The 27,707-nt window shown below is 38.0% G+C and overlaps 2 protein-coding genes across 2 annotated transcripts; both read right to left on the bottom strand.

Moving 5' to 3' along the window:
- Nucleotides 1–652: 652 nt before the first annotated feature.
- wdr95 (WD40 repeat domain 95) lies at nt 653–19,150 on the bottom strand. The gene is made up of 28 exons (XM_075474573.1): nt 19,066–19,150; nt 18,430–18,682; nt 17,605–17,806; nt 17,488–17,511; nt 16,373–16,515; nt 15,399–15,484; nt 15,193–15,285; nt 15,065–15,110; nt 14,934–14,980; nt 13,975–14,092; nt 12,894–12,963; nt 12,164–12,404; nt 11,969–12,074; nt 11,462–11,613; nt 11,121–11,223; nt 10,892–10,998; nt 10,719–10,798; nt 10,564–10,618; nt 10,439–10,484; nt 10,094–10,153; nt 5,251–5,413; nt 5,028–5,120; nt 4,867–4,925; nt 3,337–3,469; nt 3,171–3,210; nt 2,722–2,810; nt 1,334–1,518; nt 653–664 (listed from the first exon to the last, which is right to left on the bottom strand). Exons 1-28 carry the CDS (start codon nt 19,131–19,133, stop codon nt 653–655), a joined length of 2,874 nt encoding a protein of 957 aa, XP_075330688.1. The 5' UTR covers nt 19,134–19,150.
- Nucleotides 19,151–19,942: 792 nt separating this feature from the next.
- Nucleotides 19,943–24,703, bottom strand: tex26 (testis expressed 26). The gene is made up of 8 exons (XM_075474335.1): nt 24,691–24,703; nt 21,650–21,734; nt 21,388–21,550; nt 21,124–21,289; nt 20,906–20,985; nt 20,422–20,521; nt 20,182–20,334; nt 19,943–20,076 (listed from the first exon to the last, which is right to left on the bottom strand). Exons 1-8 carry the CDS (start codon nt 24,701–24,703, stop codon nt 19,943–19,945), a joined length of 894 nt encoding a protein of 297 aa, XP_075330450.1.
- Nucleotides 24,704–27,707: the final 3,004 nt, after the last annotated feature.

Here is a 27,707-nt window from a genome sequence, read left to right on the forward strand (position 1 = left end):
AATAGGTATATTTTCAGTAAGTCCTAAATGAGTGAGGAGTACTTTATCAAAAAACTAAATCCATACACCTTTTAAAGATTCAGTAGCTGATTTTAATTTTGTCCACTTAAAGTAAACACTGAAAGTCACTGCTGCGAGATGTGCACATTACAAAAACTGGAGCAATAAACTGCATGATTACATAATCATTCTCTGTGTCTTTGTCAGTACACATTATCCCTTTCAAACACAAGCAATCATGTGATAGCATCATATAGACTTGAAAGATGAAGGTTTGAGGATGTCAATAACATGCCAAGTCATGCTGCACTTTGCATGTTGTCATTGCACGCCTTGTACTTTTGCCCTAACCTTTACCATTTCATGTGTAATTTTAACATAGAAATTAACAGGGAAAGATATAAATTCATCTAAAGAACATGCAAAATGAGCCAGAAATAGTTTGCTTTCTTATACATAATGCCATGACAACATGTTGAATTGTCAGTAAAACGGGGACAAGTGACTGGATCTATGTGTGGGCTGTACAAGTTTCTCTTCAGCCTTGTAAACTGTTATGTCAAGGTATCATTCTGCATGATGTCTCAGTTGTGTTTTTTGAATTATAAATGAAAGAATGAATTCATTGTAACAGAAGGTTACCCGCTGTCCTCTAAAACAGGATCTGCATATCAGGAGCATACGTGTGAATTAATGAAATTCAGTTATGGTAGCATTTTCTGTTTCAACTGTTGTCAGAAAAAGCAAGTTTCACATGAATACATACAGGCTTAATTCTTTCAATTAGTCCACTCTGTTTAGTTCTTCTTTGTTTTGACTTTATTGCAATGGATGTTACAATGAACCAGTTTCTCAGTTGTGATCAATACATTCTCATCTTATTCAGCCTACTCCAGTTCACGAGTGAAGCTTATGAAAGGATCGATACCAGCGAGAGAGAGTTCAGATGGTTCACTGGTGTTCGTTGGCTCTGCAGTATCAAAGCTTTTCAAAGCACAGCGGTTTGGTCACATGTTAGTGTGCCTGTCGGTTTCATCACAGGGTCTGAAATACAGAAGAGACACTCCCTCTAAATATAAATCTGTCACATTTTATGCTGTGTCTGGTATGATACTGGCAGTGCATATGTGCAGCAGTCTATGCTGTTGAAATGGTTATAATCCGGTCTCACCAAGTCGTATATGTCCCTGTGGGTAAAATGTGCCTCCTAATCTTCCTCATTGTCAGTGTCACTGATGGATGTCGGAGGATGTTCGGTTCAGTTTAAAATTGGCAGGAAGAAGAGATAGAAAGGAGCAGCTCAGGTGATCATTTCTGAAATAATGTAGCTCACCTTTAGTTCCCCTCTATCAGCCTCAGTCGTGTCAGGATTGATGGCTTCAAAAAGATGGGATTTTCCATTCAGAATGCCATGATCTGGCATACTGAGAGGATCAATCAGAACTTCATAGGGGACACCAGGATGCACCCAGGAAGAGCGGATGTGAACACTCCAGATTTCAGGCTGCCCAAAGGTCCCTGTGGAAACAGAAAACTTTTTAAAGGCATTCTTTGTCAGGCTGCGTTTCATGGTGTTGAAACTGACTGATATCATTTTGCTGATGACTGCAGTGTAACTGCAATCTTCAGTTTCCATAGTTTTATGAATCCAATATTTTTTTTTTTTTTTTTCCTGTGTATTTTCAGCCAGTTGGTAAAATTGAGGACCATTCTCTGTCCTAAAGTGGATGAATTAAACCATCAGTACCTGTAAAGTTGATTTATTGTATCTGTTCAGTCACCAGAATTTAAAAACAAGTTGTGGATGGGGTTTATTAGCAGAACTACATTTTATTCATGGGTGCTCCCTGTTAAATATTATCTTTCATGGCTCCAGCATCTAAGATCACCCTACTTCTCTGTTTGGCAGCTGTTTTGTTTAAACATGAATCTATTGCTTGAAACATGCATTGAAGTAAAATCACTGCTTGATCTAAAGTGTTAGGAATGCTCCTGAATATCTTGGATCCGAAAAAATTTTTATCTTGAATTTTAGGTATATTTCAAATTGACACATTGAGTTGCCATTACTGCATGTTCTCCCCATATATGCGTAGGTTCTCTCCAGGTGCTTCCTCCCACTGTCCAAAAACATGCATGTTAGGTTAATTGGTGTCTCTAAAATTGTCCTGAGGACTGAGTGTCAGCATGTGTGTGGTTGTTCGTCTCGTTTGTCTCTGTGTGGCCCTGTGATGGACTGGCACCCTGTCCAGGGTGTACCCCGCCTCTTGCCCGATGACCGCTGGGATAGGCTCCAGCGGGCGACCCGACAGACAGATTCAGCGGGTATAGAAAATGGATGGATGGATGGAGTTGCCATTAAAGTAAGTAACCAGGTAGTGTAGGAGGAGGTTGTTTACTTGCTTTTGGGGCAAAAATACAACTAATATGCTAGTGTTGTGTCTATGGCCTTCTCCACTTGATTGGTATTTGAGGGTTACAGCATGACAACCCGTAGTTCTAACCATTTGGCAAGTATTTTTAACAGTATAAAATGACATGAAATTCTTACATGACAATGCAAATCTTGATGGCAGAATATCCAAAGTTGTGTGCTATTTACATGCATTGTCAAGAGATGCCATGCCGGTCCAAATTGAGCCCACTCTAGGTCACTTCTTCGACTAAGTATCCTTATTGAAATCTATAATAGGGGACTGAAGTGCACAAAGTTACACCCACCTATGGATTCTCCCCTTGCACTCCAAAGGCGCACAGTGTGGTCGGTGGATGAGGTGAGCACCACTTGATCACTGTCAACAATCTGCAGGCTTTACGAGAACAAAGAGACATATGATGAGATAGGAGAAGGCATTTTCTGGCAGAACACTGTTAATCATCCACTCTGTCTGTACGTCTGATGCCAGATGCACTCCAGGCAGCATCTCACCTTGTTAGCGTAAGACCTTCTCACACACACTCATGCTACACTGTTTTTCTACATCAGTAAGGTGAAGATATACTGCTGCTGCAACTGACATCTCAGGGATGGAAAATTTCAGGAATGCAATTAACTAAAAGTTAAGGACAAAAGAAGTCTGCCTGCTATTTGACTGCAGTCACCTGATAGTTGCTAGCTTCACTAGATGAATTTGTGATTGATTACAAGGCACATTGTGTATTTTACTTACCCAGTAATTGTGCTGATGTGGGCACGCCAGAAGGTTTCAACTGAATAATAGTAAATAAAAGGAATGAAAGGGAGAGAAACTCTGGAGACATTCTTATAAATGATATGTCTTTATATTTTCACTGCAGGTTCTATCAATAGAAAAGTGAGAAAAAGCTGTTGCTAACCTCTGGGGGATTTTTGCTCAGGGTCAAACTTCTCCATGTTGTAGGCATACACATAACCAATTCTGTCTGCTGTGTAGAGCAGCATGTTCTTGTCAGTTTTGGCCAATTTTGTTATCTTTTGTTGGAATTTAGACTGAGTTGTGCAAATGAAAAGAAAAGAAAATATTTTAAGCAAAAAGGCTTTGACACAAATACATCATTTTCATTATTTGGTACAATCTCTTTTCAGCTCAAACAAACTGAGAAAAAGAGACAAACTACCACAAACACAACACTGTTATCTCCCAAGTGGTAACTAAATTCTAATACTTCATTGCGTAGAGATGTAAAATATTCCATTAGATAACAGTCTTCTCCAAAAATATCTGATATGTATTGTCATACAATACAAAAAGAGCAAACATCCTGTAGAAAGCATTTACACATGAATCAAGGTGTATGAGCCACTGCTGGTAGAAATCAAAGCCAAAAATGTTCTGATTTGGCAGCAACATGTCTCACAAAAACTGGAACATGGTAACAAAAGGCTGAAAAAGTGATACTTAAAAGAAACTGTTGGAGGAATGTTGCAACTCATTTGGTCGATTGAACACAGGTCAGTATCAGAAATTGGACAGAAAAGGGAACCTTACAGAGACATAGTCTCTAAGATGTACAGATGGACAAAAATGATCAACAAAAAAACTTTGTCTACAAATCTTTGAGCAATTTCACAAAAATATTCCTCAATGTAAGTTTGTGAACATTTTAGATATTTCAAAAATACCAATTGACGTTTGCAGCGCGTTTCTTTCTTGCATGTGTTTTGAAGTTTGCAGCGTGTTTCTCTCTTGCACAACGTTTTTGCCGTTTGCGTTGCGTGTACTCCGGTCGTTTTTGTGATTGCCGCATTTTTCTCTTGCCGCGATTTTACCACTGTTGGATTTGTTTTGCCGTTTGCAACGTGTTTATATGTGTCGGCCACCATAGGCCTGCATCTCTGATAGAATTGACATTAGTGCCAATGGAACTGGCAACTTTCACATCTAAAAAGGCACAAGTAATGCTTAAAGATATATGCAGGTTTAATAGCAGTAATAGCAGTAAAGGCCTTGTATATTTCAGGAAGACAATGCTTAACCACATACTCCATCCATTACAGCAACATAGCTTTGCGGTAGAAGAGAAGGTGATGGACTGGCCTGCCTACAATCCAGTCCTTTCAATGAGTAAAAACATTTGACACATCAGGAAACGCAAAATACAACAAAGACCAAGGACTATGGAGCAGCTCGAATCCTATATCAGGACATGGCTCTGTAAAAACCTTTTGGGGTATTATATGCTCTGAAAAGACAATTTCTCAATTTCTGCAGTACATGATTTACATTATCTACCTGCAAGGAAGGTATCTGCTTCTTTTGAAAGGAAAAAAAACAAACACACTCATTTAGTCAGTAATTTAGAAGATAAGAGAAAGAAAAGTACTATTCATCGATAGCCAAAAGGGAAATCAACAAATACATGAAAAACAAACATAAAATATCTCACTGCTTTGAAGTTGCTCACACGTTTTCCACCACTGAGCACATTCCAGAGATTTACATAACCTTTAAAAGAAGGAATACATGAATAACACTGTGATGAAGGACACTCAGGAAGATTGTAAAGTGCAGTTGTGTTCCTCAATGAGCACTGTTCCTAACACAAACCTCTAATACCAGATGACAGGAGAGCTGTAGTGGAAAACTGCTGCAATTTGAAGTTCTTCAAGAAAATTATGCTGGGAACACTTGTATCCAGTCCTACAGTATGTCACAGTGAAATACATTTAAAAACACACTAGATAAATGCATCTAATCACCTCGTACTTTATAATCACAGAAGAGTTAGGTAGACATTGATAAAAAATTTGCTTTGGAGGTCAACAATTACCTTCAGTGTACTGGTGCTCAGCTTCAAGAGGGCTGACAAACCGACAGAGTATTCGTCGAGAAACCGTGTTCCACACGATAATCTCTCCATCACAGCTGCTGGTGGCAAGAAGAGATGGGGGACAATGTGCTATGCAAAGGATGTCTCCCTTATGGCCATTTATCTGAGGGGAAACAAAAACTGAGTCTCTCTAATGACTGTTACAGTTGAAGGTCAGTGAGTCTGTTTACACAATATAGAAATTCACTTTTTCATCACTTCATATTAAACTATAGTAATCTGTTAAATTGCTATAGTATAGAGTAAACTCTCTCACTGCAGAAAAAAAGAGTGAAAGAAGGAGTTTAATGAAAAGATCAACAGGATTTTCATGTTTGTCTAATAAATAGCCTAACAGTTAGCTGACACTTTTATCTATACATACAAACTCCTCTTGTGGGGGGTTGCCCTTTCAAGCTTGGATGCTCTACCAGAAGCCTGAGAGCCTGAGGGTTCGACACATCATCTTAGCTGCTCTAGCTATGCATTTCTGGACAGATATCTCTGATGTTGTTCCTGGAATCAGTTGGAGCCACTCTCCCAGTTCAGGGGTCACTGGCACCACAGTTGTCCTCACTTCCCACATCTTTTCGACTTCTTCCTTCGGCCCTTGGTATTTTTCAAGCTTGTTGTGTTCCATCTTCTAGATGGAACTCACTCTTGGGATTTCTCCATCGATCACTACTGCCTTCTTCTTTAATTTATCAACCTGGCTAGCAATCATCAGTTTTTCAGTCTGAATCTGAAAGTCCCATAGGATCTTAGCTCTATCATTCTCCACCATCTTTGGAATTTTCTCCTACTTTTACTTTGGAAATTCCAACCCATACTTGGCACAGATGTTCCTGTACAGTACTCCCACAAAAATTGTCAAGACACCAAATAAGCACATAAACAATTTACTCAAAGTTATTTCCTTGGAAATGATCAAGGAAAGCTCTCATTCAGAATAACTGGATGTCTGAAAGGTCATTGTCTGTCACTCAAAAGCCTAATTACAATGAAAAAACTAATGCATTACAAGCCACTTATGAATGTCAAAGAATTTTCACTTTTTATAAATATCATATCCAAGAGTATCACTAATGGATTAACAGCTCATTTAATGTCAAAACTCTGAGCAGGCAGACAAGCCAAACATTACTCCTGCTGCTATACTTCACTCTGACACAAAGCAATTCATCTTCTTATTTCTTACTGAATTCAACACAAAGATTTTGCTTGGCGTGATGCTGCCAACATAAAACGGTATACACGTGCCAAATTAAGGCAGGCAGATGGCAGTTGGAACAGTTTCATTATACTGTGTGCCAGAGTGAAATACTTAGCTCAACTGGGTCAAGTTTTAAAAATTTTATGAGATGCAACACAACACTGACCATCTGGAAGAAAAGAAAAACTCACTGTGAAGTGGAGGCTCACTGACTACTGGGAAGGAGAGCAATACACACAAAACAACACATTGATCGTGCTCCTGCAGGCCATTAATGAAAAACAATTTCAAGACAACTCTCTGTAGATAATCAAAGGGGTCCCTTTTCTTCTTGGCCACTGTAATGCAATCTTTCTATGCTGATAATGGGTGTCTTTGGGGTGAATGTAACCACCGGCTGTAATGAAAGAGATTTACAGGCTCTGAAAGTCACCTCGTCCAATGGATCATACAGCATTAGTGAGAATATTTTTTCCCTCTTGTGGCTCATATAGAGAGAATGGTGCCTTGCAGGCAGAGATAACTGGCCTGCATTAAAACATTCAAAACCCAATAAAGAAACTGTCATCTACTCTCTGATATTATTGGAGACTGATTATACAGCTTTGACAGGTCAATTCACCTTTAAAGAACACAACAAGTTACTCTATGAAGCAATTTCACCTGGTAGTTAAGTGAGGTTTGGCTTTTCCGTGTTATTTTCATCTTAGTGCTTTTTGATGAGATGCTTTAAGAAAATATGTTTTAGCAACAAACTAACAACTTTATGACAGAATCTGCTTAAATTCAATACAGACGTTTTTCTCATCTGCAAGCATGGACAGTAAATTGGCTGACACTGGATCAAATAATCAATTTTCATGTTGTGTGCAGAAGACAAAAACAAATAAAGTATATAAACTAAAATGAAAGGGAAAAAATGAAAGCAATTGGGGGGAAAACTACGAAAAAACAGAAAACAAAAGATTTCACAAAACACAACAAAATTTGAATTAAATTAAAAACAATGAAATAGAAAACGTGTATGTGTTGTGTTTTCTGAACCCAAAAGTGACCACACATGTTGCCTGACTGTAACTCATTTACATTTGGTAATCAGATCAAATGAGCATTTAATTTCCCAATCAGACAGCCACCAAAATGTTAACACATTCAGTCAAAATCCCCAAAGGATATCAATAGAGAGAGCAGCTGCTTCATTTCATTCAAAACTGTGACATTTAAGGTTTGTTTTTCCTCTGAAATAAGTGTGCTACTTCCTGAATACAAAATGATGTGTTTACTTTCGCTTCATCATGCTGATATGTGCAAATATATCAGTATAAGCTCATAAACTACAAGTATATTGGTTAAACACTGGCTGCACTTGAGCTTTGACACATAGATGTAATGTGAGGATATTAAGACTGATGTTTAAGGGGTTTAAAATGTTTAAAAGTCTAATATCCTCAACAATTATTGCTTATATCTCCAGATACAAAAGACGTCAAACAAGTATCAGAGGAAATTTTTGGAATCAAATACAACTTCCAAATTGGAACTGAGCAGGTAGAGAGGAAGAAAAAATGAGAGGGTGGCTGATGAGGCTAACTCACAGCTTGAGTTACAGTTTTCTTCTGCAGGTGTTGCTGCATGGTAGGGTAGCAATCAGCCATCACTGTCTTATTGAGACATTTAGTATTTTGGTCACACAGACAAATGTGCAGTAAATAAACTTAGATTCAGGCTAAAATGCTTCTGAAACTTGACTTTTACAGTTTTACAGTGTTCATATTATTTCATCTGCAGTATAATAAGATTCCATCTATCCATCTATTAATGCATCTACCTTTTTTTTAACCATTTAATTAGGTCTGGGTTGCTCATTTAAAAGACTAAGTAGAGATCCCCAAAGCCAAGACATAATCTCTCCAGTTTGTCCCTGATCTTCCCCAGGGGTCTGGAATACGAAGCAGGATTAGTGTTTTAGTGAGATAACTTAAGGTTCATCTTTTGGTTTTCAGTGTCAGCTAAAGCTGAGGCTGATTCACTTCTTGGGTTGTATCACCATGGCAACTTATGTTTGTAACATAACCTACTCTTCAGCAGGTCATGTTCGAGATAGGATATCAGCAAATGCAAGCAAACCTCCCGACCAACCAAATCCCACCGAAAATTTAAAAAACACATCGGTGCACAGACTCTCAATGTCAGAGATCTAATCTGCTTTGCTTCTCTGATAGGCATCTTTATGAGTGATACCTTAGCCGAGGGAAATGCTCGTCGAAAACAGAGATTTCTTTAAAACTTTCTTTAAAAGATTTGAAATAAAGTACATTATTTTCTTTATTAGAATAGTGACTGAAGTACAGCACATTTCCTTGCCATCTTATCAAACAATGTGGTAGTTTTTCTGTAATCGTTTTTGGGTTTTGGTATGTTTATCTGCTGTTTGGTATGTTTATTTGTTTTAGTGTTCCCATTTTCTTGAGATTAATGTTCTACAATAAAGTCAAGTTTATGTTTTATATTGAAATGGTCATTTATTTACACCTTCGACTTTACATTCCGTCTCATATTGTGGAGCCTCCCCCATTTGTGCACTCTGTTGAGATTACTTAGAGTGCTGATTGCCTCACCTGCACAGTGCTTTCCATTATTTCCCCTGGTATATATAGTTCCAGGTTTCCTAGTTTTTGTTTCTGCTGTGTGTTACTCCTTATGTCAAGTTTATGTTTTATATTGAAATGGTAATTTTATTTGCACCTTTGCTTTACTTTCCATTCCATATTGTGGAGCCTCCCCCATTTGTGCACTCTGTTGAGTTTACTAGAGTGCTGATTGCCTCACCTGCACAGTGTTTTCCATTATTTCCCCTGGTATATATAGTTCCAGGTTTCCTTGTCTTTGTTTACTCCTTATGTTAAGTTTAGTTTTATACCTGCTACTCTTCGCCTTGTATTCTGGTTTACATTTTCTGAATTTCCTGCCACTGCAGCAACCTCTGTTTGATATAAAAGTTTATTTTTCTACTCCTGCCTGCTTCTTTAGTCTTAGTTTCCATTTGGATCTCCTCATAAACACAACAGTGACAACAATGTAATGAGTGTGCAGCGTAACATGCTCACCAAATCGCAATAAAATAAGTTGGTAGCCAACATTCAAATTAATATCAATGTTAATCTTATGACATGCTTTAAAAACTGATAAGAATGCTGTATGAACCACTGACCTAGCCAGAGTGTGATTCTAAAGACTTATGGGAAATAGGAACCGAGGTATGCTGCATAATAGCAAAGTGGGAGTGCCCTCCTGTGGACCTACCACCAGCAGGATGTGTGTTGTGATTGATTGAACTCTGAATTGGGTCTCAGAAACCTTGTTGGTCTATTCCAATGATACTAAAAAAAACGCTTTAACTGCCTAATGTACCTTTGTAAATTTAAATGACTGTGCCCTTACAAAGAACATGCTATAGATAAATAAGGTTAATCAATAAATTAAGGGTAAATCATTTGCTCTGAAGAAATACAAACTCAGTTAGATCATATTGGATTAGTTATTGCTTTGGCCTGATATCAAAGTTGTCAAGAGTTTTCTGCTTATAATCACCAGATCATCCTGCCATGAAGGCTGCGGTCTTTGGACATGATGGAGGCCCTCAGCATTTTCCTGACAAAACACCAAATTTCAGTCAGAAACCATTCACACACTCGTTTTGTTTTTCAATTTTAGAAAATCCTATGAGTACAAAGCCTGATTGTGAAAATAAGTGCCATTCACTGGCACTTGTTTGGTTTCATAACAAGGATGTATGAGTTTTGGCTAGTAATAACAGTGTAAAAAATGCAAATGGGATGATGAAAAGATGGATAAAGTGGAGAAATAATTGGAATGGGATTTCAGAAACACACCAGTTAAAAATATCTGGAATTCTGTCATTTCTTTTGTACTCACTGAGTAAATGTCAATCCTCCGGTCTCCTCCGACAGACATCACATAGCTTCAAACAGAATGTGTAAAAGCTCAGCGTGGATTCAAATTTATATTGAGTACTTGCCAGATATCACATCATTACTCACAAATTCCTGTGAACTTTAAGAAAGATGCAGTCGCACACCTCACGACATTTACCATCTACAGGAAAGATTGAAAAGACATTTTTTTAATACTTACTGTTAGATTGGCATTTCAAACTTCTTATTTTAAAAAAGGAATGAAACCTGACAATAACTACCCTTCTTTAATGTCTTTAGGCATTGGCCATCGTTGAAGTTCCATATCTTTAAACAACCATCTCTTCCACCTGTGATCAGTCTTCAAACACAAGAACATAATACAAAAAAGAAGTAAGAGCAATTAGTGGCTGAATCCATCTTATAAAATGTAAAAACACTGTGTAGAACTCACCTCCTCCCTTTAGAGTCAAAAGTCATGCATGTGATGGAAATCAAATCATGTGTGCCACCAAACTCAAAAACCTGACGCCCAGTGTCAAAGTCCCAGACTTTCACCACCTTAAAACCAGTAACAGTTCCAGGTAATGCTCCAATCTTTAAGCAACCTGTGTATCTACTTTCAGTTTTGAAATAGTCAGCACACTGAAAAGCACTTTATCACTTTATTATTAATTACTCACAGCTCCCTCACTGCAGCTCACAACTTGGCGAAACTCCTCGCTGTAGCCACAGCACAACACAGGCTCATTATGTGAAAAGGTCAAGCGACTGTGAAGCCTTGGCCTGTCAGAGGAAAAACATAATATCGTGAAAGAGAGTGAGATTAATATTAAGGAGCTGCAGTCGTCTCTGCCGACAACAGATGTTAAATTCTCCACTTTTAGAGTCATTTGCTGTGTTTCTTTTTATTCATTTTCCCTACAAATTTCACAAACCATCAACCTTACATTAATTCACCTGAGGACACATTGACAAACCTATGAATAAAAAAAGAACAGAGCTCCAAGGGTATACAACCAACCTCAGCTTCAGGGGAAGCATAGCCATACAGTCTGCTGCAATGTACAGAGATTTCATTGCTGGGGAATAGGAGCAGGAAAATATATCCCCATGAATCCTGCTGGCTTTGGGGTCTGCTGTGAACAGGCAGCACTGATCCTGAATGTGCCAAATCTAAAATAAGTGCAGGGAAGAGCAATGGCAGGTTAAACATATCATTCCCTTACAGAAAAATTGCAATGCCATCCTTAACACTACCATTTTTTTCTTTCTTTTTCATGTGTAAAAATCTTACTTTGGTAGGTATGAGGATGAGTGCAGAAATAATTTTTTTTACAATAATGCTGGAAATGCAGACTCACTACTGTCAGTGTTGTCACTGCTGGATTGTTATAAAATGTACAACATAACCATTACATTGTAATGAAATGCAACTTCAAACTACAGCTTTAATAAATCCAGTTATTAATCCAGTGGTTGATGCATTTACAGTATGAATTTTATGAATACAAAGCAAGACATAAATCACTTTCACTGTGGCATCTGTAGAGACAGAGAAGATCTGACTGTCCTCTGAGGAGATGGAGAGGAAGAAGATGGGAGCAGAGTGGCCTTTCAAAATACCAAGGGGTTTCCTAAAGAGAAAAACGTAATCAGAAGGCTACTATCTAATTCAATGATCATTTTTTTACTAAAGAAAGCTCACTGAATTCTGGTTCCTCACCCAGAGAAATGTGGGTTCCATAGGCGTATGAGCCTGTCCATGCCTCCAGTCACCAGTAAGCTGTGCTCCTTACAAAGGTCAAAAGTCTTTACACCTTTGTAGATCGTGAAGACCGTCTGATCACATGATCTCCGGACCTGTGGAGTCTGGCTCAGTGGGATCTTTCTCGTTTTACCCTCATAGCAGGTCTCGTTGATCTCAGTTAACTGCTGTTTCAAATCTGTTAAAGGCAGCACACAGCCTCAAGAGAAAAAAAATGCAATAAAAGATATTACATTACAAGGCCGTGTGTACCAGCATCAATCAAAACATGCTTTTGGATCAAGACTAAGTTATTATCAGAATAAATGACCAAGCTCCAAGTGAACATGCCGACATACTGGACAATCACATACACACACACATTGGCATTGATTGGTGAATTTGTGACAAATGAGTCATCATGAGTCATCCCTCACAGCTTTCTAAGTGGGTTGTCTAATCTTCAATGCTGATTTTCATTACTGCACAGCAAAAAGAAGAAGGAGTTTGTCTTTCTTCTACTAACACTTTCAGGAAAAAGGATTTGTTTGTACTATTTGTTTGGCTCTCATTACAGGGACTGTATGTGTGTGCAGAAAAGTCAGCTAAGCATCTATTTTAAACCAGAGCCACAGTGATAACGGTCTTGCTTTGCTTGCCATTGCACTGAACATAATGTATGCCAAAGAAAAAGCCAAACACAATTTACCTATAACAACAGAAGAAGATTCTTCATTTGATGAGGAGACAATAGCTTGAAAACTGTGAAAATATTTTGCCTGAATTTAGAGAAAGAAGTTTGTATCACTAAATCATCACTTCATATTATAATAAAGAAAAGTCAAACCATTGAGCAAAACCAATCAATTCAGTGTTTGCAGATATTATAACTGTCGCTTTGCATCAGGAAATTTCCACAACCTTTCAAAATTCCGATTTCATTGTTATCTACAATGATAAAGCACGAGCAGTCTTTTGAAGCACTGCATACAATGCAGAAATATTCCATTAACGTAACTATTCAAATTTATTGTTATGACACTTAGAACTGGTGCATACCCCATCTATCAGTGGGCCAACTTAAAATACCTCCACAGCTTGCCTGGAGAGCCTAATTGAATTCATTTGACATAAAAGGGGGGCATACACCACACTTCCTGATGATTTACGGAGAATTTAAAGAACCCCAAAGCATTGTGGTCTCCATGATTCTAAATTATTGAAGGAACTCTGGAAGAACCAACATACTTCATTAGTGTGCTGCTCAGCCAGACTGGCTAAGATAGAGGTCTTTATCATGAAGACAACCAACAATGCAATGTTCACATCGAATTAGACCCAGAGTTACTTTGTGGAGATGGGATAATCTTACACCAGAACAACCATCAGTGCTGCACTTTACAAATTAAGCCTTGAATGATGAGTCGTAAGAATTAAGCAACTAAAAAATTCCGCCAAGAAGAATAGCGAAGAACCTCCAAAGCAAAGGTGTGTCAAGCATGGTGGATAATTCCCAAAAAAGACTTGAGGCTGTCGATGTAAACAAAGTGCTTTAACCATTTACTTAGTAAAATAGTAAATACTTATCATATATTCATTTTTTTTTAGAAATTAAACAAAACACTAATAACCTTTTTTTACTTTGCTTGTGCTGAGAATATTATGATGACTGATGAGAAAAAGACAAAAATATTTATTTTAAGATGGGATTGAAACTTATCAAAATGAGTCAAACAAGATCAAGGTTAACAAGTTGACAATATATTTCTTTGAAAAGTGTAATAAGTTACCTGTGTCACCCAGTCACAATGAACCTTCCATCTAACAAATGTCACATGTGGAGAAAGCACTGCATTGTCAATTGCTATGTTGGGGATTTGATCAATCTTTGGTAATTTATTCCATAATCTATAAAAAGAGAAGAGGAGATGTAAGTCACATCTGACATTTCATGAGACACAGCCTCACACACTTTGTCTTATTGGTGTGAACTGCTGAGAAACAGAGGTATCATCTTCAATCACATATCCTGACATGTTGATAATATATATATATATATATTGAAAATATAAAAATTCTGATACATTCACAACGATATTAAATCAAAGCAAGTCACTGTATGACATTTCAATATTTTCTATTAGTATTCAGTTACTGAAGTGAAGATCAGAAATGTTAGCCCTAAGTGTGCTAAAGATAAAATGTTCTTTTCTTAGCTACTTTTAATTTCTGCTTAAAAATAAAAGTTCAATACATTCAGTTTTTTGTTTTAATACAAAGGTGTCCTGTACAATAAAAAAAAGACAAAAATGCATCATTTTAGGAGAAGCACAGGGTTTAATCCCAAAATAAACGAAAATGACACAAGAAAGGCAATAACAGCCTTCATCCTATTCTGTCGAAGTGCAAAATATACATTTAACTTAGGATTGTAAAATGATCCTGTTTGGATTTTGATGTGGCGTTGATTTATAAGATAGCGTAATGAGTGCTATTGACTTGTAAAAGCTGTTTCACTCAGAAACAAGCTCACTGCAAATGTATCTTTTTCACGAAATAACTGTTTTTGATCAGACAGGATTATATTTAACTTTATAAGAAAAATATATTGAATGTGTCGCAAGTGATACCTTTCTAATTATGATACCCTCCCACTGCGTCTTCTAATCATCATTTTGATAATAAAGAACAACTGTTTGGATGGTGGCTGTTCAAATAACTGAAATAGGTTTTTAGAAAAACTTATTACCTGAGGGTATCTTCAACAGAGGATATGAAAATTATTGTTACACATCCCTGCAACACAAACAAAAAATGATCCTCTTCCAGTATGTAGGATTTCAGTTTGATGATTTAACCGGGATTTAACAATGGACCTACCTCAGTGTCTCCGTACAGAACACAACATTCATCGAGGCCAGTGTAGCTACAATATGAGGAGAAAAACAACCGATAACATGCTGCAAATTCCTCTAGTTTCTCTGATATGATGCAGCTCCGTTGCTCACCTGTAGTCTAAGGTTAGAGGTATTGTGTCCAGGGCACTGATCTGACAATAAGGCTCCAAAGTGGAAAGTTTATAAAGTTGTATCTCTTTGTCACTGAAAGATAAAGCATTGAGCATATGAAATGAACACACAGCAGTCTGGAACCTGCTAATGTCCACTGTGGATGATAAAACGGTATGTTATTGTATTTCACCATCCGTCATTACCCTGTTCCAATCATCAGCTTGTTATACTCTAACATCAGAGTGAAATCACTCGCCCATTTTGACTTTCTATTAGCAGGTTCTTCGTTCTGTAAAAACAAATCAATTCACACGTTAAAAACGTATGTTTCACTGAATAGACTGAGTAAATACAAACATTAATCTAACTCACTGTGCACACAGACAATATAAAAGCCAATGGCAGTTTGAATTTTCAACAATCTTGTTTTTAAACCTTAACTTTTCCACTTATAAGAAGTATTTTTTTTACTCTTTAACTTTCAACATACACCTAAAATCTATAATGACTGAATTTTTAAAGGTGTTTACCTTTGGCACAGAGACCTAGCACTGAGGAGCAACACACAACAGAACTAGACAAAATCAAACCAAAAAATTTAAAACAACTACATTTTACAAAAAAGGAAAAAAAGAATAACACAACTACAAAACAAAAATCAAACCACTGTAGAAAATACCAACGATCAGAGGACATTTCACAAAACACATTTAAATGTAGTTGTGCATGTGTTTTTTTTTTAAATGAAGCAATATTTTTATTTGTTTCTAAATGTGTTTATGTTCTACTCTTAATATTGTGTTTTTCTCATAAGTTTGTTGTGTTGCGCAGGTTATTTTTGTTGTCTTTTGGGAAATGTTGCATTATGCAACATTATGGTTTTGTTGTTTATTTTGTGGTTTTCAAAATGTTTTTGCATTTTATTCTTTCTTTTAATCATCGTTGTGTTTTCTGATATGTTATAGTGTTTTGGGAAATGTCTCATTTTCTGAAATCTTTAAAATTTTGTATTTTTTTCCTTTTTCCATTTTTTTTTGCTGTGTTTTCTGACATTTTGAATTGCATTTGATTTTGTTTTGTGTCTTTTGTTAAAGGTTGATATTGACCAAGAACAATCAGAGGATAAGGAAGAAAAAAAGAAAAATATACAGGAACATTAACACAACTGGTAACATACAAACATGTGTTTGGTCTTCTGGGGTTTGAGTTCAGGAGTCCAATGACAAACAAACCCATCTTCTCGTACTGTCACCACGGTGCCATCATGAGTGGAGTGGATGTTGATAATAGGAACACCATGACCATAATCATTCATGCTGGCTGGCAGGCTGAAGGCCACTTCCTTGCTGGCTCTCACAGTTTTCTCCTTCTCTTTATACTCCTGCAGCGCATGTGTGCAGAAGTCACCCTGCATCATATAACATGTAATTCAGAGATAATTATTTTTATTGTTGTCTAAACTGTATTTTAACAATCATAAAAACTATGATAACATCAGGGATTTATCAACTGATTTGCAGAATCATCCCTTGACTTTTCAATCAATCTAAAATATTTCAAGTTATTGTGTTCGGGTAAATTCCAGTTACACCTGCTCCACAGATCCTGAGTGGATTATAGCAGCCAATATAACCCTGTAGCATGCCACAGTGGACTAAATTTACTCCTGCAGTTCTCTAATCTCTAATGTTATCATGCATTCTGACAATGAACAAGAGAGCTGTGTGCATCATAAGAACCAAGTATATTAATCTTCTCACCCAAGAAATCTTTCCTTGACCTGAGTGATCAATCTTTTTAAATAACCTATGAATCTGCACATTGCTCTGTGAACAGAAGAGAACAAAGAGCACTTAATTTAAATGAAAGGAAAATACTGAGAACACAGTGACAAGAGAATGTCTGGGAAACAAACACAGAGAAATGTAGTGCTGTCTTACCATGTTAGGCCAGCCCAAACACCTCTTAACTATATTTCCAAAATTCTTCACATCAATGCGTCTCAAGCCACACATTTCAAACTCCTTTGAAATAAAAAATACATTCAGATCTTGGGTACGAATATCCAGACTGCTATTTACTAAAGATATGGTTGTCACAGTACCTCAAAAGCTAGTTTCAGTTTCTGGAGGTTATCCAGCGACATCTTTTCATCAATCTAATTAGGTAGAAATTGTGATATTTACTACTATTGATGATGATTATAGATATCATATTTAAGAAACACAATAAAATGATTTTATTTAAAAAGTTACTCCTTTTTTATTTTTCAGTCCACTCAAATCTACTTACCAGGCAGTTTATAAAGTCTGAGTGCTAAAAACACAGATCAAGGTTAGCGAAGACAAAGTAACAGTGTATCCTTTAAGTGGACACAGTCTGAGTATCGACATGTGATGAGGACTTCACCTCGGCAGTGTGCCTCAGAACCACCACCCAGAAAACAGGCCACGCTCTCTGCATTAACGTCCTCTCCTAAGTTCTTCACTTGTTTCCTAGCAACTGTTCCTTGATCCGAGAAGCTGTTTCCTTCACCATTAATAAATAAATGGCATAAACAGCTTAATTCCTCAAGGATATGACTAGAGTTGAGGTTTTCCCACAGGATTCCCTGAATTGGGGAGATAACTGTTTAATCAGTCAGAGTGATGAAAGTACTAAAATGCTCATACAACCTCAACTGCTTTCCAAATCCCTTTTTAAGAGACGCACAACTTTGAACTCCCAAGACTGCTCCTCCTAATCTGTTATGGCACATTGCTTGTTACATTAAGCAGGAGAGTGTGACTGACATTTGCAACTGAAACCTGCAAAGTTGAGCTGGTGCATTTGCAGTACAACGTCCTACTGCAACCAATCATTCTTGTCAGCTTGAAAGCTTGAATTTGAATCTGCTGGAGGCCATTTAAGTAGTTGGCTCGGGAACCATGTTTGTTTTACTTTGGCCTGAAGCGCCCTCTGGCTCTGGAATTGATTATCCTGCCTGATGAACTGTCAGACTGCAAGTAAATTGATCATCAAATTCATTGAAATTGGCATTTTGGGCATAACGTTACATCCATCCTGCTGCTGGTAGTTGTAGCGTTTAAACCAGTTAAGGATTGCTACACTCTAGTGACATCTTCAGGCTAAAGGTTGAAACTCCACAAAAGTAGGTTGATCATCATCAACAAATCATCAAGACTTTTTCATTGAGAAATGACAGTTATTAATTACTCTTCTTGAAAGCTTTACCTCAAGGCTCTGAGGTGAATAAATACTGCTGAGCCATGGTCTCAGTATTTGAGCTTCATCTCCGAGTGTGACAGAATGTCTTTGCTTGTTCTGTTTCAGCAGTTCTCGCACCAACCATTCAGGCTGCTTCTTTTCATCCTCAAAGGCACCCACTGATTGAGGAGCTGAGAAGTCATCCGCTTTCACACCCTGACCCCTTGGCCCAGGTGTGTTTCCTGTCCTCTCTCCTTTTGCTCCCAGTTCTGACAGAATGCTGCAGGATTTGACATTTGATCAAATGTGTGCAAAGTTATTTTTAATACATTACTGCTATGGCCCTTATTTCAAGCAGATGAAAGGAGCTCATTTAGACAGCCACCAGAGCTCCAAACTCTGTCAGCGGAAGTTGAACATCATCATCACATGTTTAATCTTAGCGATGTGAAGAATTCCCGGGTGAGCAGACTTCCTGCATAACAACTCACTGCACAATCACTATGGCGACAATAAACATTTTCTGAGCAAGATATATAACCAAGGCAAGGCCAAACACTTGTCCTTTTTCACATCTTGTTGTGACATTCAAAACATATTTGCTCTTAAATCAGAGAGCAAAAACATGATCTGCAATGAGGTGAACAAAAAGCAGCAGAATACCTGATCACATGTTTGGTTTCTAATCTTCCTGAAGCTGAAGAGGAGCGAAACTCTTTCCCACGTGGCATTCCTGATAATCTTTTTTTTTTTTATGACTGATGTGAAGCAAAATTTAAAGATATGCAAGATCTGAGCATTTCTTCAGTCTGACCTCTTGGAAGAGATTATTCAGACAGATCCCACTTTAGTCTACCTGACACTCCCTCTAACATTACACCTGAGCAGAGCAGGTGGTGCCATGGTAACTAAGGAACAAAGAGTGACAACTGAGGATACAAATCCAAAACATGACACTCCACTTGCAGACAGAGAAACAGCTGTCTTACTAAAACTTAAAACATTGAACTGTTTATATTGTAATTAATACATTAGCTGTTATGTCAATTTCCAGATGTCTTAACTCAAGTAATCTCTTTCAATTGTACAAATTTTTGTGTCTTTTATCCAATTTCTGGACACCCAAGGAATTGATGAATGAAACAAAACCAAACAAACCTTTTTTCATATGCAAAATTAACAAAAAAGTTCTTCACCATTCAAACTGTTGGTTTTGTTATGTGTGTAATAACATATTCAAATAAAGCAGCATATTTGTTCTGTATTTTAGATGAAATAAACAAACAGACTGAGTCAGACAGCAGTGTGTGTGGCATAGCAAAACAAGAAGGCGGACACAAATCCTCTCACTGGATTCAAATGTGTAATTATTATAACACACAAGTTACACAAGGATGTGAAACAGGTCATTTAGACATTATGTTGAACTTTAACTGCTATTATGTTATCTTGTTCCTGAAACATTTTAGCAGTTTCAGAGAAGAAAGATCACACGAACGTTACACACAGATAATCAAACCACTAAAATAAGGAGTAAGGTTCATAGAGGTCCGGGCCAGCTTGATGTCCTCACAGGTGAGCTAGAATTCTGCACAACTGCTGGAAGTATACTCACTTTCTTCCCATTTTTTGGACAAGAATCTCTATTCAGTGTTGTTTTGACAGCCATCTCCTCTGCAAAGGCAATAGACAAATACAAAAATAAGATAACTCTTTCTTACAGTCTGACAGCAACTTGCCGAAATTCTCAAACCTTAAAAGAAACAAGTTGATTCTAACCCTCCTCAGGTAAGCTCTCATGTAACTTTTGAAGGTCCTGGGAAAGCAAGGAATTTCTCACATTGCTGACTCTCTTTCCACAAAACCGGTCATACGTTGTCAGTTTCAGTCCCCTCTGCTGAGTGTTGAGGTGCCTTTGTACAACAGTGGGAACTAAAACACATGGACAATTATCAGCAAATAGGAATGAATGGAACTGCTGTTTATGTTCATTTTCAGTGGTTTTAGAGAAGAAAGTACCTATACCACAGCAGGCCACATGTGGATCTCTTTTGCTGTATTGATGGAAATTTGCAAGCAGTTGAGGTTTTTGCTTTGGCTCATGGTAACTGACCATCATCTTAGGCTACGGCTACACGAAAACGAAACGAGGTTTTTTTTGAAAACGGGTACGAAAATTATTGCGACCACACGGAAACGCGCTGCTGTCCAGACGAGAACGATGAAACGATGCAGTACACACGCCACTGTGTCACGCCACGCTGTGAGACAATAGAGAAGTGTTAAAATTGGCTCACAGCGTCAACGTGTGACTGACGCAAAAACGTTTTCGCTGTAACAATGGAAACGAAACGAGGCCGTTTTCAAACTTTCCCACTCTGGAACCCGTTTTCAAAAACTATCGTTTTGGGGTAGTGGGAACGCCGGCTCCGTGTGGCCGCGACAGCGAAACGATAAGAAAAAGTATCGTTTACAGTGAAAAACGTTTCCGTGTAGCCGCAGCCTTAGTCTCAGTCGGGAGTGGTACATGTATGCAACGCCTGCTCTGCAAAGGTGTCAGCTGTCCATGTGCTTTTTTAACGTCTTCATGTCCTAACAAATAGGCTGGATGAAAAACAAAAGAAAGTAAGCTATGGAGAGAAATGTTTTGTTGGTTTTGCATGTGTGTTTGGATGTATTTATTCAGCAACTGTGGCATGGCTGAGACTAGGCCAACCAAACATGTTATACCTTGAGGCACTCCCATGAAGTCACGAGTGTAGGTGGAGCAGTACTGTGCTTTTAAGGCTTTACGGATCTCCCCCTCAGATGGAGGACATTTCCAAGGGAAAGCTACATACTCATAACTTGGTGAAGCATCCCTGGGTACCCGCCACACCATGAAAGCCTATGGGGAAAAAAAATCTTGATTTCAATTATGTTAATCTGTCAGAAGTAATTCAACTCTGAATGGAAAACTGAAGTTAATACAATGCAAAGACAAACCTGACTGGGATGTGGGTTGTTTCTCCTCTGTCCCGAGGCCGTTCCTGTGCGTATGCATTCAGGTTTACTGGCAGGTTTCCAGCAAAACTCCTTATTGTATTCAGTTGAACCAATATGTCCAGACTGTGAATAGGAGTCTATAAATGAGGTTGACATTGGCCGCCTACACATGCATCAACACAGACATACAAATACATACATAAGCAAAACTATTTTGCATAACCATTCGAAATTTGACCATAATGTCATTAATAGCACTTACAGAAAGATCTCTGGTGCTGAGTTTGGTTGGTAGACAAATTGTTTTCTGTGAGAAGTTTCATAAGGATCCCACCCCTGTTTACCCTCTGCAAACAAAATAGTGTTAGATGCAATTATATATATAAAAAAAAAAAGGGATGCTGTATTAAATGTAAATTAAAAACAGAATGATTTGAAAATGTCACAAACCAATATAAAAAAGGTCATCTTGATTTTGATGAGAGCGACACATCTTACAGTAAGTGAAGATCTGGAAACTGAAGTGGGTACTTGCTGGACTTCGGGCGAGGAATGTCTCAACCTTGACTAATAAAGGATTCTAGCTGCTCAACGATCCTGTGTCTTCTATGTCATAGTGGTGAAGAGTCTGAAGCACCTGGACTCTTCTACTACAAAGCCATCCTGTTCTAATAGATGCAGTATGTGATGCAGTATGTGGGTTAGCGTTGTCTTACTGAGATATAAAAGACTGCTGCCTGTAGCTCTCAAACCTGTATGCAGCCATCAGCACTGATGGTGCCTTTCCACATGTTCCATAGCACTTCTGCTCCCCCATACCATGAGAGATACAAGCTTTGAATTAGAACGGGATTGGTTCTGTATGTAGCTCCCTTTTTTTGTTAGATTTTTTTGTCGTTTTTGGTCATTGTTTTTATTCTATATTCTTGAAATAATGTAAAAAAAAAAAAAAAAACATTTGTTAAAGAATGTTAGAATTTTGAGTAATCTGGCCACAGAAAAATTTCCCACTTGGCCTCAGTCCATTTTAAATGAGCTTTTGCCCCAAGAAGACACTAATTCTGGGTAATAAATAGATACGACTACTTTGTCACATGATGGAGCTTTAACCTGTATTTGTGGATGGAACGGTGAACTGTGTTCACAGAGGATGATTTCTGGCAGTGTTCCTGAGCCCATGCAGTGATTTCCATGTAAGAATCATGTCTTTTTTTTAATATATATTTTTTGGGGCTTTTTATGCCTTTAATTGATAGGACAGCCGGAGAAAGACAGGAAGCAGGGGGCAGAGAGAGGGGGAAGACATGCTGCAAAGGGCCGTCCGGTGCGGGACCCGAATCGGGGCCAGCCGCATCGAGGACCGCAGCCTCCGTACATGGAGCGGCCGCTCAACCACTACGCCACCGACCTCCCCAGAATCATGTCTGCTTTTAATGCAATGCTACCTGGGGGCCTGGAGATCATGGTCATCCAGTACTGACTTTTAGTTTAGTCCCTCCCGTATGGAGAAATCTCCAGATTCTCTGAATTGAAAGTCTTTGCAATTTTACAATGAAGATGTAGACTATTCTAAAATTGCTCCACAATTTGTTGATGCAGTTCTTTGGGCCTTTTGCTTCCTCCAACCAAAGTTTGTTGAGATGTGTTGCTGCCATTACATTCAAGATTAGCTAATATTTTTAATGAGATAGTAAACTGTTTCACTTTCAACATATGTGCTCTATGTTCGACTGTGAATAAAATTCTTGGTTTATGATATTTGCAAATCAGCGCATTCTGTTTTTCTTTTACATTTTACAGTGTCCCCACTTTTTTCTAACTCGGGTGGTATTTTTGGTAAGCATAAACATGAATAAAAAGTAAGCACTCCTATCTTAGCATTCAAAATCTGTTTCACTTCATATTGAATCTCATTACAAACACACGGTTAAAGGGGAACTCCAGTATATTTGAAGCGCAATCCCATTGCTAGTGGTCGTCAAATACTGACAGTAGGACACAGACTGGTGCAAATCGGCGCTCCCTGTGCGGCGATTGCGCTGTTTGCGCAGCCTGTCATGCTAACCAAATACGTGGTGGCCAATGGGCAATAATAAACCTTCCACGTAAAACAACAACTTGCACACTGCAGAAACGTCACACCACTTTATAAACCATCCGACAATAAAGTCACAAGCCTTACCATCAAAACCATATGCATGGTTCTCACATTACTGGCATGGGGACGTTACAAAACAACTTTATAAACAGCATGTCACTTACCTCTTGTCGGTAGGCGCGCGCATGTGAAAGCCCAAAAGAGTCAATGGACGATACTCCCAAATACAAAGCAATTATCTTCTCTAGAAAAACTGCGTTCAAGTATTTAAAACATTACAACAATATATTACAACAATATTGACTCTTTTGGGCTTTCACATGCGCGCGCCTACCGACAAGAGGTAAGTGACATGCTGTTTATAAAGTTGTTTTGTAACGTCCCCATGCCAGTAATGTGAGAACCATGCATGTGGTTTTGATGGTAAGGCTTGAGACTTTATTGTCGGATGGTTTATAAAGTGGTGTGACGTTTCTGCAGTGTGCAAGTTGTTGTTTTATGTGGAAGGGTTATTATTGCCCGTTGGCCACCATGTATTTGGCTAGCATGACAGGCTGCGCAAACAGCGCAATCGCCGCACAGGGAGCGCCGATTTGCACCTCTCTGTGTCCTACTATCAGTATTTGGCAACCTCTAGCAATGGGATTGCGCTTCATATATACCGGAGTTCCCCTTTAATCTCTTTTAACCATACTGAAAATATTAAAAATCTCCTTAAAAAACATACTAGATACTTTCTGATTCATAAGGTTTACCATTACATCACTGAAGCTATATGCTACATAACTGGCAAATCTCTGAAAGAAAACATGATTTCAAAACTGAGACTGCAGTGAAATTACCAAAAAACAAGATTTTGGAAATGGAAAACATGTCCTTCCTGAGCCAGAGGAAATTACATGTTTTCTTGTACTCACTCACAACAACCCACAGGAACCAAATTACCTCAAGGCCAAGGAATAGGACAAGGGGAATACATTTTACATCTCTATAATAACACTGGCAATGCTGAAAGTGGGAATTACTTGTATAAATACAAGTGTAAAATAAAATCACACAGTCAAATTACATAATACAATGAGATAAGCTTCTCATTTTATAAGATGAAATAAAAATGTTCTATTATGATAATGTACCATTACCATAACAAGGTACCATCATTGTTAACAGTAGTAAGTGTATCTATGCCTTTGGTTTAACTTTACCTTTGGTTGCCATCGGTGACCACTGCCAAGTTTTGACACTTTGTGTAATGGTTGCTTTCAGAGTAATGAAATCCTTCCCATTTCCTTTTCCAGAAGAACAGTCACTTCACAGCTGGATCTCTGAAAAGTGTAGCCGAACACTGAATCCTGCGAGTATAATTCTTTCAGGTATTAGTTTTATACAGTCAGAGCTGATAGCAGCAGGATGTTTCTAAGCACTGTGGTAATGGAGATCTACCTGCATAACACATGAAAGGCTGCTGTGTGCTGCCCAGCAGGGGAGATATTGAATTAAAAATTTAGCATTGCCAAAGCTGTCTTAATTGAATCTGTTACTGGTGATGGAAGGAAGAGGATAAATTATTTTACTAAAGATTTTTACTTTAATCCTGTTTCAGAGGGGAATACTGTAACCTACTTTTTTAGCACTGTGTTTACTGTATAGGACATACTGCAAAGCTACTCATAACTTTGCAGCAAAGCATTTTTTATATAAAACATTGAATCATTGTACATTACTTCATTTTAGGAAACATATTTCTGTAAAAAAATGTCACAATTCAAAGAAGAGAATCAATTCAAGCTCGTGTGTCCAGACATCAGGATGTGTTCCTTCAGCTACTGTGGACAAATTGAGACATAGGAAGATGAATCTTTTAGGATTCATGTAATATAAGGTGACAAATCAAAAGTTTGAATTTTTAAATTATTATTCCATCTAAACACGGAACGGTGTCTGATAATGAATTTCTCCCCTGTTGTAATGGACAAAAAGCAGGATTAAAACCTCTGCACTTCATTGTGAGGGTGGAAGTGTTGTTTCATGACAAAAATAAAGATAATTCCTTAAAACTTGTGAAAAGATTAGTTCATTCTACAAATCAAGATTTTATCTTAAAATTCTAAATCTTACAATATATCAGCAAGTATTGTGTACATATGTGTCATTGCTAAAGTCAGCAAAAAAAACCAAAAACAGTAGAAATCAACTCTATACGATGTTATAACACTCGATCACTTCTGGAGATAAAAGCGCAGGTATAGTAATGTCTAGATGACTATAGTTTTAATATAAACTCAATCATTCTGATTTTCATACAGTGGATCATCATTCACCCTGTTATGCTCCTCCCACATCCCTGTTTAAACAATAGATGTGACTGACAAAGCAAGACACAGACTGTTAAGCAAAACTGCTATTATGGAGGTGAATAAATATTTTTCAAAGCATTTTTCCCCATCCTCTTTTGTAAGTGAAGATGGTGGAGGATCCATAGATGCCAAGAGGCAAAATGTACTACGGCTTCTTTGAAAAAAACATGTGGAGAGGAACTTGCTCAGAGCGATGGAGCATACAGTTGATTTAATAAATATGTCAGTTAGTTTTTCCCTCTTAATCCAGTAATTCATTTAAGTGTTTTTTGTTCTTGGGTTTTAAAACTGTTTTATGTTTTCCTAAAGACAAAGACTAATTTGAAAATATGTCCAAACAAGACAAGCTACGTTATGAGAGGGAAATAAAGAATTATGAACCCCCAAAGACCCAGAAGATGAAATCGCACTCAGAGTGAAATGAAGAACAAAGTGTGATGGAGGGCCAGAAGAAGACATTCAAGGACCCGGACCCCCCCCCCCCCAAAAAAAAAACCCACCTATGTGCACACAAGAAGAAAAGAAAAAACACACCTTAGTTGTTTTGTGTTTATTTTGTAATGATAGCCTTTACAGTGTAGACCTATCCCAATTATTAAATGATCAGATGATCACAATCATTTCAGATGTTTGTCAACATTTAGCAAAGTCGCGCTTGGTAAAAAGCAGCAGCGTGAAAACTGCAGGAAATTTAATATTTTCAAGCTGCAGAAAATGACTGAAGCACATTTTCTTTTAAGTCATCTCTGCACACCCCTCTCTTCCACAAGAGTAGTTTTACAGCCACAAACTGTTTATCTCAAGACTTTTCTTGTATTAGATCAACAAAGTTTGTAGAGTTAACATCATACATTTAATTTAAAATGCCACTGTGGGAACATTTTGGTGTTAAATCAAGTGAATGGGAGGGCCGATTGACTTTGAAAAACTAATTTTGCGGATTTGCAGCAGAAAGGTGGTAATTAGTTGTGAGCAACTCTGATGTTGCTTCACATTTGGTAGATAGATTTTTTTTTGGAGCTGTTGGAATCTCTGCCCATCTTTACTTCTGAGAGACTTTACCTCTCCAAAGTCATCCTCGACAGCACTTTCTTTCCACTCCCACATCAATAACATTACCCGGTCTGCATATTTCCATTTACGTAACATTAATCGTCTCTGCCCCTCTCTCACTCCTCACACCACTGCTATCTTAGTCCACAGCCTCGTCACCTCCCACATAGATTATTACAACTCACTCCTTTTCGGTGTCCCTCACAAATCCCTTCATAAGCTTCAACTGGTCCAAAACTCTGCAGCCCACATCATCACCGGTACCCCCTCCTTTCACCATATCACCCCCGTCCTCCAGCAGCTTCACTGGCTCCCGGTCAAATTCAGAAGTACTTTCAAAACCCTACTTTACACATTCAAGGCCATCCACAACCTCGCCCCCCCATATCTGTCTGATCTCCTCTCCATTGTAATCCCATCTCGCTCCCTCAGGTCTTCCTCCTCCCTCCACCTCTCTGTGCCCTCTGCTCGTCTCAGCACCATGGGGAGCAGAGCTTTCAGTCACTCTGCTCCCCAACTCTGGAACTCACTCCCACCAGACATCCGCAACATTGACTCTTTACCCCTCTTCAAATCAAAACTCAAAACCCATCTGTTTCAAGCTGCATTCTCCCTCTAGTCTCTTTTTAACTTGTGTTATTTTATTTATTGTGTTTTTAATGTGTTGTAAAGTGTCCTTGAGTGTTGAAAAAGGCGCTTTTTTTAAAAATAAAATGTATTATTATTATTAAAAGGTGCTCATTTTTATGCCCAATCATATTACTGATCTGTTGTCAGTTAACATAATAAGTTGCAACATGTTCCTCTAGGTT

The sequence above is a fragment of the Odontesthes bonariensis genome, chromosome 9, assembly GCF_027942865.1.
Source record: "Odontesthes bonariensis isolate fOdoBon6 chromosome 9, fOdoBon6.hap1, whole genome shotgun sequence".
Classification (NCBI taxonomy): Eukaryota; Metazoa; Chordata; class Actinopteri; order Atheriniformes; family Atherinopsidae; genus Odontesthes; species Odontesthes bonariensis.

What these genes read in the sequence shown, in the direction of transcription:
- wdr95 (XM_075474573.1), bottom strand. Translation starts at nt 19,133, where the DNA reads ATGCCACGTGGGAAAGAGTTTCGCTCCTCTTCAGCTTCAGGAAGATTA. An exon ending in TTTGACTCTAAAGGGAGGAG is followed by an intron (nt 10,799 to 10,891) that starts GTGAGTTCTACA and finishes TTGTGTTTGAAG; the next exon opens with ACTGATCACAGGTGGAAGAG. An exon ending in CACATCAGCACAATTACTGG is followed by an intron (nt 2,811 to 3,170) that starts GTAAGTAAAATA and finishes GTTCTCGTAAAG; the next exon opens with CCTGCAGATTGTTGACAGTG.
- tex26 (XM_075474335.1), bottom strand. An exon ending in AGTGCCTCAAGGTATAACAT is followed by an intron (nt 20,986 to 21,123) that starts GTTTGGTTGGCC and finishes TAGGACATGAAG; the next exon opens with ACGTTAAAAAAGCACATGGA. An exon ending in CACTCCCGACTGAGACTAAG is followed by an intron (nt 20,522 to 20,905) that starts GCTGCGGCTACA and finishes CCGTAGCCTAAG; the next exon opens with ATGATGGTCAGTTACCATGA.